This window comes from Culex pipiens, chromosome 1, assembly GCF_016801865.2.
Source record: "Culex pipiens pallens isolate TS chromosome 1, TS_CPP_V2, whole genome shotgun sequence".
NCBI lineage: Eukaryota > Metazoa > Arthropoda > Insecta > Diptera > Culicidae > Culex > Culex pipiens.
The window spans coordinates 57,012,627-57,028,178 of NC_068937.1; the positions used below are offsets into that span (position 1 = coordinate 57,012,627).

At 37.4% G+C, this 15,552-nt stretch overlaps 1 protein-coding gene across 1 annotated transcript in view; it reads right to left on the reverse strand.

The window, feature by feature from the left end:
• The window catches only part of LOC120426464 (monocarboxylate transporter 12-like), a 362,289-nt gene that overhangs the window by 326,020 nt on the left and 20,717 nt on the right, over positions 1-15,552 (reverse strand). Inside the window, exon 3 of the mRNA XM_052706458.1 lies at positions 9,182-9,420. Within this exon, the coding sequence (XP_052562418.1) occupies positions 9,182-9,420 (239 nt within the window). The remainder of the gene's footprint in view (positions 1-9,181; positions 9,421-15,552) is intronic.

Here is a 15,552-nt window from a genome sequence, read left to right on the forward strand (position 1 = left end):
CAACTTTTGTAGGAAAGTTAACAATTTTCCACATGTTTTATTTCACATTTTCCAAATATTAATACCTATATTAATCATTGACCTGTCTTCAGCATACCGCGTTTTCAAACCATAATAATTATTGTGGATTGGTTGGACGTTTTATCAGAATGCATTACAGTAAATAAAAATAGAAAAAGTGTTGTTCCTTCTACTTCCGCTATATGTTTTTAATATCTTGATAGATATGAATTTCGTCTACAGTCATGCCTCGGTTTTGCACGCCTCGGTTTTGCACTGCCCCGGTTTTGCACCGTTCAGCTGCCTCGGTTAAGCACGGCCCAGTGCTTAACTGAAGCACAGAGCTTATGGGATTTTGGCTATATGGGAGACATTGGCTTTAATCATATGAAAAATCATGCAAACATCAAAAAATTATAGTGTTTTGGAATCGGGATGATGTCAGTTATCCATTAAAATTATTATTTCATGAAAATTTTCACAAAAATACGTATTTTTCCTGTATTTCGAAAATGCATTTTTTTTCTCTAAAGAATCCAAAAATATATTGTTATTAAAATATGGGTATCAAATGATCAGGTTTTTTTTTCATACATTTCGGATGTAATAACAAAATTTTTAGAAAATACTCCAAATTTTCACAAAACTACGTTTTTTCGAAAAAATACTCAAAATTTAAATTTTTACAATATGGGTATCAAACGATCGGGATTTTTTCATACATTTCGAATGTAATAACAACATTTTTAGAAAATACTCAAAATTTTCACAAAACTACGTATTATCGAAAAAAATACTCAAAATTTTCGTTTTTACAATGCTGGTATCGAACGATCGGGATTTTTTCATACATTTCGAATGTAATAACAATATTTTTTGAAAATACTCAAAATTTTCACAAAACTACGTATTTTTGTAAAACTTTTCAAAATTTCAGTTTTTACATTATGGGTATCAAATAATCAAATCATTTTTTTCAAAAATACTTAGTTTTGTGAAAATTTTGAGGATTTTCAATAACTTTCGAAATGTATGAAAAAATCCCGATCGTTTGATACCCACTTTGTAAAAACGGAAATTTTGAGTATTTTTTCGAAAATACGTAATTTTGTGAAAATTTTGAGTACTTTCAAAAAATGTAGTTATTACATTCGAAATGTATGAAAAAATCCCGATCGTTTGATATTTTTTGTAAAAACGGAAATTTTGAGTATTTTTTTCGAAAATACGTAGTTTTGTGAAAATTTTGAGTATTTTCAAAAAATATAGTTATTACATTCGAAATGTATGAAAAAATCCCGATCGTTTGATATTTTTTGTAAAAACGGAAATTTTGAGTATTTTTTTTTCGAAAAAAACTAGTTTTGTGAATTTTTTGAGTATTTTCAAAAAATATTGTTATTACATTCGAAATGTATGAAAAAATCCCGATCGTTTGGTACCCACATTCTAAAAACGGAAATTTTGAGTATTTTATTCGAAAATACGTTGTTCTGTGAAAATTTTGAGTATTTTCTAAAAATGTTGTTATTACATTCGAAATGTATGAAAAAATCCCGAACGTTTGATACCCATATTGTAAAAATTAAAATTTTGAGTATTTTTTCGAAAAGACGAAGTTTTGTGAAAATTTGGAGTATTTTCTAAAAATGTTGTTATTACATCCAAAATGTATGAAAAAACCTGATCATTTGATACCCATATTGCAATAACAATATATTTTTGGATTCTTTAGAGAAAAAAAATGCATTTTCGAAATACAGGAAAAATACGTATTTTTGTGAAAATTTTCATGAAATAATAATTCTAATGGATAGCTGATATTATCCCGATTCCAAAACACTATAATTTTTTGATGTTTACATGATTTTTCGTACGATTAAAGCCAATGTCTCCCATATAGCCAAAATCCCATAAGCCGTGTGCCTCGGTTATGCACGCCTCGGTTTTGCATCCCCCATATGCGGTGCTAAACCGAGGCATGACTGTACTACCTACTTGCAGACTTCATCAATATTATGTTCTCGACTGAAGATTCACTGGTTTGTCCGATTTTTAAGAGTTGCAAATTCAAATATGAAGCCTATTTACGAAATCGTCTGCCTGTGTGGATCAATCGGATGGCGCGCTGGACTCACAATCTAGGGGCCGCTGGTTCGAATCCCGAGGCGGACGCAAAAAATTCTAAGTGTAAATATAGGTATTCGGTGCCCTCTCCCCGTGCCATACCTTCACACTTAGGAGACCCGGGAGGCGGAGTCTTGTCGCAAAAAGAACGATACACACCTGTGGATCCGTTGACGAAACCGCAAGGTTTATGAGGGCCACATTATAAGATGTAACTTCGATTCCGTTTTTTTTTATCTCAAACCAAAAAGTATCACAAAATGCTTTACACATCATTACAATTATGTTAATTTCAAAAATATGGAAAATATCAATGCATCCACAAAAATAACCTTAGACTTTTATGTTTCTACCGATCTTAGATCCCAAAGTTCATTCTTTATTTGATTTACAATGCAAAAATAAACGATTTTGACTCAAGTCCGGAAGATTGGTAAATGGTGTTTTTTTTTTTTTGTAAGAACCCGTCTTTTTTTATTAGTTTATAAAAGTATATGAAATACCTTCCCAGCGCGTCCAATAGATTGAAAATCTGAAAAACCCTATCAAAAGTTATAAGCACTTGAGTTTAACAAATTTAACAAGTACAATAAAAAAAATGGGATGAATTTTTGAAATTCCAATAGGTGGAATCACTAAGCTTTTAAGCCTCGTTATCATCCATCCATAAACTACGTGGAAAACTTAGGTGAGATTTACAAAAAAGTGTCCACGTGGTTTATGGATGGTCCCTAGGCTTTCTTCATGCAATGGCGTTTATGGTAGAAGCGTAAGTAACGCTTTTATAGCATCTTGTTTGCATGAATTCAGGCGTAGTTGAGTAATACAAACCGAAAGCTTTTTTCAAATGATTTCAAGAGGAAGGCACCAATCACTGCGGTAGAGGTCGTATCGGGGTTTACGATTTGGATGAAACTTTTCTGCGTTTGTTTGTCTACAAATAGGTATATATGAGATTAACTCATGCCAAATATGAGCCCTCTACGACAAAGGCAATTGGGGTTAAAGGGCCTTGAAGTTTGAGATCCAAAAAACATGAAACATCTTAAAATTGCTCGCATTTTCGTAAAACTTAATAAATTCTAATTATCTTAAGTGCATTCGAATGGTCTTTTCATGCACTTCAAAATGTGCAATAAGGATCCGAAATTGGTTTGACTTTTTTTCATTGCTTTTGCAAAATACTGTTAAAAATAGATTTTTTAAACCCTATCTTCTTGCAACAGCCTCCAACACCCATACTCCTATAGGTCAAAAGTTAGGGAATTTCATGGGAACGGGTATTCGCCTACTTGATACAGCATTTCGTCGCCGTGCTAACTTGTCGTACGTGCATTTTGGGCCAAATTGAGTTAAGAACGCCATTATGTGCAGCTCACAATGCCTCACCTTTTGACCTTCACAGATCCCCAAAATTCGATTTCAATCCTGAGATATTCAATAAAAACCAAAAAAGCTCCGCGGATTTTTGTCACTTTTCATATTAAAGAAGTTTCAATCTTGTCGTGCTATCTTGTCACTCTCTGAAAATTGTTGTAAGTGCGTCAATTGGCCAAAGGGATTTCAGGTCAGGATGCGTTTGACGCACGTACAAGTGAGACTACCGTAAACATTAGTAATTATAACTCGAGACTCCGGCAACCAAATACAACCAAACTTAGGGGCAATGCACAGAATGGTCAACCAAACAAAACGTGTTTTTTATTGTTTACATTGCGTGCTCTCGTTTTGCTTATTCAAGGTCAAACATTATAATGCGTTATTCTCGGAACGTCGAAATGGCGGGTGCGACATGATAGCACGACAGCGTCGATTTGACGTATTGGTCATAGAGTAAACAAGATTAAACTTTTTTTTTAAATATAATTATTTTTTAAATCAAATTGTGGAATTTTCCAAAAAAAATAATTTAATTATTTTCTTAATCAAAAGACAGATTTTTTCAAAAATATTGTATTAAATAATTTTTCAAATCAAATTGTAGAACAATTGTGGAAAACTCTTCAACAAAATGCACATCTTAAAATAACAGCAGATATAAAAACTATCTGAGACACAAACTTTTGTTGAAAATATTTGAAAGCCTCGAAATCACAAAAAAGTCGATACACGCATATCTATAGGCAAGCAGCTGGAGAAGTTTCACTGCCAATTAAGAATATTATTATAGGACCAGTAGTGTAGCAATTCACTTATGTTTTCGAAACAAGATTTGTCTGACTTCACCTTCCATCGGATGGGGAAGTAAATGTTGGCTTTCTAGAAGCGTAAATCGATCGTCAAGGTACTAATATGCCAACATTAAGTGACCGATGGAAATACTTGTCAGAAGTATGCAATGTTCACCTAGTGTCAAACATCTTGGGCTTCATCCGACGAGTGCTGCCAACTTTGACAGCATAGAAATATTCATTTGAGCGCTCTGTCGCTAACAGTTTCATTCCACTCGTGTCGCTTGAACAGTTCGGAGCTAAATAAATTTTGTTCGCGTAAAACTCGTGTGTAGTTTTTTCTTCATCGAATCTTAAAGACTTCCGGCGGTGTGTTACTGCGCCAATAGGTTATTGGCCCCAGCAGGAGATCGGTGTAGAAAGGCGAACCTGGGAAAGAAATAATTCGCGGCGAGATTCGCGGAGTGTTCTTTGGTGTTCGAAGTGCTGCGTGGTAATCAAAATGGCGGACGGTGTGCAGCTCAACTTCCCAAAACTGAATAAAACCAACTGGGGATCCTGGAGGCAAAGGATGGAATGGTTTTTGGAGGACCTCGATTTGTGGGAAGTGATCAGCCAAGCGAAGCCAGAGCCGGTGACCCCGTCGTGGCAGCGGAGGGATAAGAAGGCACGTGCGAAAATTGGACTGTTCCTGGAGGAAAGCCAGTTCAAGGTCGTGAAGGACGCGGAAAGTGCAAGAGCTATGTGGCATGCACTTAAAGAGCACCACGAGAAGGCCACTATGTCGACCGTCATGCATTACCTAGTTATGTTGTGCAGTGCAAATATGGTTGAAGGAGGAGACTAGGCGAGCCATCTTGCTTTCATGGAGGATCTTTTGGACAAACTCGCAGCGGCAGGCCAGAAAATCGATGAAATGCTGCAGATCGCGATGGTTTTTCGCAGTGTGCCCCCGTCGTACCGTAGCTTAGTGCAAACTCTCCAGTGCCAGATCGATGCGGATTGGACGCTGGTAATGGTTAAATCCAGGCTCTTGGAGGAGTACAACCAACGCAAGGATCGGGGGGAAGAAGAGGAGATCAAGCAGGAACTAGCGATGAAGTTGGAAGTCGCTAACGGCAGATCGGTGAAGTTGTGTTACTACTGCGGGAAACCTGGCCATTTTAAGTACAACTGCGATAGATGGCTTGCACATAAGGGTTCCGGAAACAGCGATTGGGACAGCGTGAAGAACAAGAAGAAGAAAGAGGTTCCAAAGATGAAGGCGCTTGGAGCAGATCATGAGGATCGAGACTTGTGTTTACTTGTGGAAGCGTTGATCCCTGGTCGGTGGGTGATTGATAGTGGAGCGACTCGCCATATGACAAATGATCGCTCGTTTTTCTCGTCGCTGGATACCAACGTGAAATCGTCCGTTACGTTGGCGAACGGTAATGTGACAAAGGTCGTCGGGATTGGCAGCGGCGTGATTTCGGAGAAGATGGTTGTGGCAAGCGAGTGAAGGTAACACTGGAGAATGTGTTGTTCGTTCCGGGTCTGGATGGAGGGCTGTTGTCGGTCAGTCGACTGGTCGCTAAAGGATTTGCGGTCAAGTTTCGAGCCCGATCTGCGACGTCCTCAACGTGAATGGCAGAACAAAACTCCTGGGCGATAGGATCGGAAGCCTATACGAACTTCGACTTCGAGAGGAGCCAGAGGTAGCAAGGTGCATGATAGGTGAGACGGATCCGAGCGACAGGGACGTTCAACGTATCGCGTCCGATGACAAGGATCGTTACACCAAAAAGGGTCAACAAGAAGAGGACACGGAAGAATTGTTCGATGCCTGTGACTCCACCGGGCAGGAGGAGTTCTACTCAGGAGCTGAGGAGGAGATCAGTGAACCCGACGGAGTGTCAACTGAGATTGCGGTGTGCATTGAGGAGGAGTGTCAGAAGTATGCAATGCTCACCTAGTGTCAAACATCTTGGGCTTCACCCGACGTGTGCTGCCAACTTTGACAGCACAGAAATATTCATTTGAGCGCTCTGTCGCTAACGGTTTCATTCCACTCGTGTCGCTTGAACAGTTCGGAGCTAAATAAATTTTGTTCGCGTAAAACTCGTGTCTAGTTTTTTCTTCATCGAATCTTAAAGACTTCCGGCGGTGTGTTACTGCGCCAATAATACTGGAGTAGTTTAAATTTTACTTTTCATTGTCCATTGTAGGGATGAATTGTATGGGTATACTGAGCTTGAATCTCAAATATGAGTCTGATCGAATGTAGGCCAAGGGGCTGGAAACTCTAATATTAATTATGAATCTTTAGTTTACTCACGCTATTTCAGTATACTTGTAAGGATACTAACTGAATGACAAGACATTGTAAGTATATTAAGATATATTTTCAATATATTGGTATAGTTTGAAGAGTTTCCAACCCCTTGATGTAAGCCAACTTTTTGCAATACTTTTGATTTATAAAAAAGAAGTTTTTTAGCTCTTCAAATAAAATTAAAAAAGGGCCGTCCCAGCAAAAAGCATTGTAAATACTAAGCTCGAATTTCAAACAAGCAGTTTAAAGGGGTTTTAATGATAGTATAAAAAAGAATGGTGTTCAAGTTTTGTAGAATTATGAGACTAGCTTTTATAAATTCTAAACTTTCTTTTTTAAGAGTGGATGAATCTCTTCGAAGTCTCAGTAAATGTTATTCCCTGAAACATTAACTGTAAGCTCATTAAGTGTATTATTATTAGTTTTCTAAATTGATGTACCGTAAGTTAAACACCAAAAAAAAATCAACAAAATATTTTTTTAAACATTCTGATGCTTGGTACTTGGACAACACAATTTATATTTCCTGTTTATGTTTCGTTTTACTATATTACTGAGAGAAAATCAAAGCTAATTAATACGGATTGTCAAAGTGTAATCCCCTTCCACTAAAATATAGCAACAAAAATCACATTTAACTATAACAACTCAAGCACCACCAAGCCACCCATCCAAGTCAGATTAACTAGTTGCAGTCACTTGCTAAAGTGACACATTCCAGGCCGAGACGAAATAAATAAAACTTTGGGGCTGCTGCTAAAAATAGAGTCGCCAGACGACGGCGACGACGACGATGACAACGGCGAAAACATTAAGGACGTGAACCAAAAGGATTCTCTACTGACTCATGTTCATTTTAGTTGAGAAAATAATGAATTTGATTCTAGTTATTACATCTTAAATAGAAACTTCTATGTCATAATTAGAAAAAAATAGCACTCTTGAAAGCATTTTAATCCAAACTAAAACTTCTAAAATTCATATAAACAAATGTGACAAGATAGCACAACTGCAGCGTTATATACTATCTCTCGATATGGGCAATAGAGCTTTATGACGTTTCGCGTACACACACTGGCGCACCATTTGATTTTGCTGACCGGACAAAATTTAACCTCAATCTTTTTCGTGTACGTACACGCAATACATGCGCACGTAGATACCTCTATTGGGCAAAAGAAGAATGGAAATACCATCGCTGTTGGAAAAATCTACAAAAAAGGGGATGATTGTGCTAAACCTCCCCCTTTCTCAAGCAGCAACAGCAGCTCTTTTCAAGTTATTCTGTTTTGTATTGCATTTTCATTGGCTTTTCACGAGCGCCCGGATTATGGCAAAATAATGAATTCATTTTGAGCAGTTGTGGTTTCGCTTTCGTTTGATTTCAATAAAAAGGAAAAGAAGATTATTGTAGGCGGAGAAGGTCCTTGTGACATTTGGGTTCTGTTTGAAGTATTCGTACATTAGTCGCAATTTATCTCTTTGATTGGTTTTGCTTAAATTTATGGAACTATCATCATTTCATTGAAGTGAGTATTGGGGTATGGTTGTTCAATTATCATAAACTCATTTTAGAATGTAGATTTAATTTTTCGGTAATTTTTGTGGAGCTTTTCAAATTATCTCGATGTACAATAACAAAATAGCTTTATACAAGAATCCATAATCTTCCCTTAAAAATTAACACTTGAACCCAAAACTTGCAGATAGGTCACAAGATATCCAAAAATGGACACGATTCATAATCAAAAATCAAAATTATCGCTTAGGACAAGGTATAAAGAAAATCGGGGCAACTTTTTTCACTTTCATGTGAATTTACAATTTTACCATTTTATATTTTTTCAACTAATTCAGTGGAATTATTACCATAATATTAAGTTAACCATAATATTACTCAGAAACGGCTTTTAAAAGATAAACACTTTAAAATCTTTTGGAATGTATTTCCAAAAGATTTTAAAGTGGTTCTCGCCTAAACTCAAAGCCTACTTTCAGGGGTTAACAAATCAATGCATTGGCACACAGTTCAAGCGGGTTTTCACAGAAAATCCAATGTTTTTATCAACTGCTAAAGAATGTTTCTGGGTGAACCCTGATTTTTTTACGATTTTTATTGTAATAAACTTTAGATAAAATTATGTTTACCAAATGTTCATCAATCAAACAACTATTGCTCTTGTGAGAAAAACCCAAATGAAATATCATGTTTTAATTTTTAAAGCACTTTTTAATAACCATTTGTCTTTTTTTCGATAAGCAGATAAGGTCCAAGGGAAAAGTTGAATAATGTTTGTTTAGATTAAAATGGATTCAAAATTTTATAGGTATCATTCTAGAGTTTGATTTGAAATGATCATATAAATATAGAGAATCCCATAGCTTATGAAACCTTTGAAAAATCTCTAGATTTTGAAAAAAGGATTTTTTTTTCTCTCTAAATAGATGTGATAGCTTTTCAATGCAGTGTATCAACTACACATCACTCTCCCCAACTTATTGGCCCAATTTTGTCCCCTCTCGGTTCCTAAAATTTCGGAAATTGGGTCACTTCCTCACCCTCACTCACCTGCACTGTTGACGGCACTCTGCCGGAAACGCTCCCCGGCTGGCAGCAGGTAAAGTGGACCCGAAATTTGCACTCCGTGGTTCAGGATCATGTTGAGCATGCCGACGAGCACGATGACCCAGCCCCAGTCCCCCTCGGGGTAGTAATGACGCCGCAGGGTGGACGCTTTGAGGGCGGCCTGGCCGGAGATGCACCGGTGGTCCCCGCACGCTGGGTGGTGGAGGTGGTCTGGCGGTGCACTGGAACATGGAACCAGAAATAGAGATGGTAGGGGGAAATGTGATTTATTGTGTTTTAGTGGTTATTTTACGATACATATGAGGCTGTGTAAGTTTGAACAATAGTGGTTAGTTAGGCAAAAGTGAAATAGTGACAACACGCACCCACACGCAGTACGTTGATTTTGTGCTTTATGTCACAATTAATTTATATTTTGATTATTCAAATATTCATAACATATAAGCATACCTAAACTGTTATAAATCAAAACGATTTAAGATCATAGAACTTTTGGATGTTTTCAATTTATAAGAATAACATTTAATGATCAACGGGAATCAAATTAAATTATTTTTTAGTGAGGACATCAGTCGCAACAAGCTAGGGTTTATGTCTCGGGTTGTGTCCTGGCTAACAAAAGTTGAAAACAGCTAGACCTACATTATTCAAACGTAATGTTTTACAGCCCCTAGGTACAACAGAAACTCGATATAACCTCAACAGTACCAGAAAAAAATGTAAAGAGCATGTTTTTTTTTGTTTTAGTATATTTAGAATTCCCAACTATAGTAGAATACGGGCCAAGAAAAGTTGCAAATGGGTAGCAGTTGTAGGAAAGCCATAGCTTAGGAGGAAAACTTTTTTTCGTGAAAACTTAACACTTGCAATGACGTTTTTTAGTTGACCCCATCTCTTCGGCGAAAGGCTTCCAAGAACGCCATATCATCCGACAGGTTTGTACGTTTAGAAGACACAATTTCAGTCAAAAGTACACTTCTGTAACAAAACCAATCCCGTCTAAGAGAACTCCTGTAGTCACGCGTGTGAACCAACGAAAGGAGTGCGAAACTTGCAACAATCAGCTAAACGTGAAGTACATTTGTCCGTACGAATGTCCGTAGTACGAACGATGCTGAAATTATTAACCCTCTCAAAAACGAATTGTTTAACGACAAAGCTCAAGAGAGAAAAATATTCATCTTCTTTTTGTAGAACAGGGGACTTTCGGTTCAACTGGGGATGCTGAAATGACACCAAAAACAACAATTTCATCACCACTGTTGAACATGGGATTCGAAGCACCTCTGACCACACGTCAAGGACCGTGGAACCAGGGTTGCCAGGTTGCCAGATAAATCTGGGAATGCCAGATTTTTCATGTGTCAGCCAGAAAAAAGATTCACCCTTCTCTGTGCCAGATATTGACAGATTTTGCCAGATTTTTCACTTAATGCCCATTTTGAACAACTTTTTGAATGAAATGAGTAAATTTTATTGAAAATCACAAAATTTAGAATGAGTATTTCTTAAAATAAATGTAAATTCAACATTTGTTAGGCCATAAAATTAGTTAAAACATCTGAATTCTACAAACTTTTGAATTAATTCATATCCTCCCTCATCTTCATCATTCAGAATTGTTAGATTTTCGTCTGCCAGATTTTTCCAGATTTTTAATCGATACTTTGCCAGATTTTTCAAATTTTGACCTGGTAACCCTGCGTGGAACAGAGGATCAACTCCGGCTCTCGCCCGTGAGTTCCGGAGACACCTTAACCACAAGTTTTCTTCATTTGGATCCACCTCCGAATCTTGCAAGGCACTTTGAAGCAAGACGCACAAGGGGCTTCGGGATTCTGGATTAGCCCAGCAGGCCCAGTTTTGCAGGCAACGCGGAACGACGGGACACGCACTTGGAAACTTGCGGTCGTATGGATTCAGAACTTGCGAAAAGTACACGCAAAGCGGTGGTATAGATGTGACCAAACTGTCTATTCATTAATGAGGCATGCGGTGTAAATCCAGACAATTAAAAACTTTAGCGCACTATGAAAATGTTGCAAGGAACTTTAATTTTACCTCCCTGTTTGGGAAGTGGTATGCAACGCAACAAGTTTTTGTTGCGTGTAAGTTGCGATATGATGACATTTAGGAGCAGCCGTGGCTGACTGGTTACCGTGTTCGCTTTGTAAGCGAATGGTCCTGGGTTCGATTCCCATCTGTTCCCAAAGAGAGAGTTAAGGAAATAGAAATGTTTGAATTTCTGAACACGAACGAAAAATCAAAGTCACTCGAGGCGGGGTTCGATCCCCGTTCTTTGTATTGGTAGCAAACATGCTAACTAGTTGGCTATTGCGGCTAAGTCCATTTAACAAAGATCCGGAAGTTCTAAATAATGTTTGAATCCAAATGATGCAAACGTTTCTTTGGTATCTCACACAAAAAAAAACATACACACACATGAATATAAATATTAACATTTCGAGAAATCTGGTTGCAACCTAGAATGGCAAAGAGCACTGATTTACGGAACGCGAAATGCGATTTTGGACAACATATGGGTTTCGAAATTCGTGGTTTTCGATACCGATCATGAGATTTACATTTTTTTATGATGAGGAGGATTCATTGAATTGGATTGTTGTTGCTGGTTTAAAAATATTTCAAATCCTTCCTCAATTATGTATACCAAAGATTACAACAGCATGCAATTCCATCGGACACCTAATGTTAACATATCATCACTTTTACGTCCAGCTACAGCATTTAAAAACAGCTTCTCAGAATTTGCCGACGCCTTAAGAAATGTATTTCGGTAGTAAACTGTTTGTAAAAAGAAATGTATTATTACTCGCTAACATCTTCATGAGAAAAAATCTTCATGAGAAACCTGTAGCAGATAGGATGAAATAAAAAAATACTCTAGATTAGAAGAAACAAATAAGCAAAGGTTGTGGTTTGTGACTCTGCAGTGTAGAATCAACGAGATGGTGGGTGTCTTTGATAAATAGCTTTTAAAGTTCATCTCAGCCCGTACGTTTTAATCAGGGGGGCGACATCATTATCTCACTACAGGCAGCTCGCCCGCAGCCAAAACAAGCTGTCAACTTCGGCCCAAGAACAAAAGAGAGCTGTCAATTACGGCGCCAGCACAAAAGAACAGCTGTTACGGAACCAAAACAAAGCAACTGCGCACTGTAAAAATAGTACAAAAACTGCAGACATAAAATGGAAATAATGTAATTATTGTTTTTATGTAAAATTTAACCGCAATGTACGTTTAAAAGTTAGTGTATGTTTTTGAGGTCATTTTTATCAATTTATTTACAAAATAAACTACTAAAGTTGGGATTATTAAGCACACATCGGGCCGATGACCTCATTGAAAGTTGTACTTATATCACATAAACGTTTAACTTAACTACTGTGTAATTTGAATTTTACTACAGTAATTCTTATAACAAAAATTGAATATTAATACAAAACATATTTTTGTTTTCACTGTGCGCAGTTTGCACGCGTTATCAATCTCAATCACCCAAGATGGCGGCCTGTAGCATCCCTTTGGTTTTAATCAAACAAGTTTGCTATAAAAACATGGAAACCTTATGGAAATACCACGGTCTTATGTTCAGCAGAGACACGAACCAATAAATGTCAGTGCTTTTGTTTTTTGAAAGGCTTCTTTTCACTTGTAAAATTGATGAAAAAAACACTGATAAATATGTTATTTTTTATTGCTTAAAATTTGCTGCACTTTTAAACATGATGAAACTGATTGCGAAATAATCCAATTAGCACAGCACCCATCACATCTAAATTATCTCACGTGTTTTCCAACTTTTCTTCCCGTTGCTTCTCGACTCGCCAAAGAAAATGCACCTGCAAGTTCACCACAAGTTCACAAGCCGGCCACAAATAAACAGTCTTCCAATCCTTACGAAATTGAACTTGATCCTTAAGTAGGAGGGATGAAGTCGAGGGCATTCCTAATCGCTCCACCCTTCGACTAAGAGAACCCGTTTATGGAAGGAGATGGTGCTACTGAGATAGTAGATTATCCAGGTCAACGGTGTCAGTGCCACCACCAAGTCAACTTTTGTGAGCCAAGCCAGAGAACCTTCTTCTCTTCGCCAGTTTGCGGTTGAGGGGTGATGGATGATCCTTGTGCCGCGTTCCCACACACACACACACAAATCAGAAAGAATGAAGTCAATGGCTCCGCTCCTGTTTTCCACCTTGGCATTTGGGGCCAAGTCTAGATGTCTGGCAATTTGGTCGGAAAAAGGCGCACCTGGAGGAGGTTTTCTTGGCTTGCGTGCTATGCAACCATTTCAGAAGCCCTTTTACTTTCACACATTCGGATTTTCCCCTTTTTCTGTCGTTGATTCACACTTGTTCCGAGAAACCAGACGACCGTCAACAAGTTACACAGACGAGGATTACATGTTGTTGAGTTTCGTGTATTTTCTTTTTTTTTTCCCTTTTCTGCAGAATGCAATCGAATAAAATGGCTCTGCTTTTCTCGACGTTGGTGCTCGCTGGTTTGTGTCAACGGCAACACAGAAGTCATGCTGATTGAGCAATAACTTTCCTATATTTTCACAATGGGATCCCGATTTTATCCGAGAATGGTTGGCTCAGGTGGTGGAACTGCAAAGAACCATCGAATTTACGACCTGTTATCTGATGAGATGAGGTTGCAATTGGGTTGTTGCAGTAGAGTTGATACAAGATACAATAACAAAGTTATAGTGTGAATGTTCCAACGTTTTTAACATCTTTTGGAACCCAGGAACAAATTTCTCGTACATTTCTGACCGCATTCTTGAAATCTTGGTGGCACGTCAGTTCGTCAATGCACAGTGTACTGCACTGCAACAAGACCATGCAAAAACAAGGTTGGAATCAATTTAAAATAATTTTGACCAAAAACGAGATTTATAACAATTACAAGCATTGTAAAACTGTTGTATATAATAATCTGTTGGTTTTTGTTATGTGTGTGATTGTTCGGTTCAAGAAACGTGCCAGCACCAATATAAAACCACAAGTTTTTCAACCTTAAATTTGAATGACTTTGAGTGCTTGAAATTTCTCCAAGAACATTTCATTTCCCTATGTAGGTCCCTAGGCAAACCTCATTGGATAAATTTACGACTCGTGCTGAAAAAATCTTCTTTTTGCAAGTTGTTGCTTAAACTACTATTTGGATGAAACATTATCCACGCATTTCCTATGTCAAAAGAATTCATTTTGCATCATAAATGCAAATCTCCATACAATTTTGGGGGCTGGTCATACAAAATGGGTATGCAAATGCATGAAATTTTGGGATTTTCTGATCGATTTGGTGTCTTCGGCAAAGTTAAAGGTTATGATTAGGACTTTTCTGAAAAAATATGTACACGTAAAAAATACATTCCGATATTTCATCACTAGGCTAAATTCCTAATTTGAGCTCATTCTGATCACGGGAACCCTCCCTAAAAAGGTATGGAGAAAAGCAACTATGGCGTCATCCATAAAGTACGTACGCTCCTAGGAGGGAGGGGGGGTTACCGTAGGTGTGACAAGATGTGACCAAGAGGAGAGGGGGGTTTGCGAGACTGTGACGTCACGCTAGGTTGTTTTTTTATGATTGCATAATATTAATTCGAAATGTACACAATTAAATTAAATCCTCGTTTTTTAAATTGTTTGCTTACTATTATTTAGAAGTACCGTCATCAGGGGTGACATTGGGTCTGGGGGGTGAGATTGGGTCATACAAATTTCTGCATTTTTGTATGACCCAAACTCATCCCCAGACCCAATGTCACCCCTGATGCCGGTAATTATTATATAGTCACATTTTTTTCAGCTGGAACTTCAATATTTTGCAAATTCTTGCTTGATAAAAATAAATGCTTTGAAAGCAGGGTGTTCATAAGAAAACTGCTATAAATGGTTTGAACTTATTAGATACAAAGCTGTGAAAAACAGTTTTCAAGATTTTTTAATACTTGAATGTTATACCAGGTCTTCTAATTTTTAAAAGATACAAAACTGTTTTTTTTTGTTTCGTAATGTTTATTCTAAAAAATGAATAATTAGACAATTTATTTTTTTTTCTTATTCAATTGGCAGAAAAACCAAAATTATGAAAGTTTGAAGATAAAAAAACTATAAAAAAATCCCTTCGAAAACAAGGGGGGGGGGGGGTCTGGCAAAATGTGACGTACTTTTTAAGGGGATATTCAACCTTGTGTGACAAAGTGTGACATAGGGAAGGGTTAATTTTGGCCGATTTTTGCGTGACATACTTTATGGATGACGCCTATCCAAATCATACCAATTCTTGAAACTTACACGGAACAAAATCCGGTTTG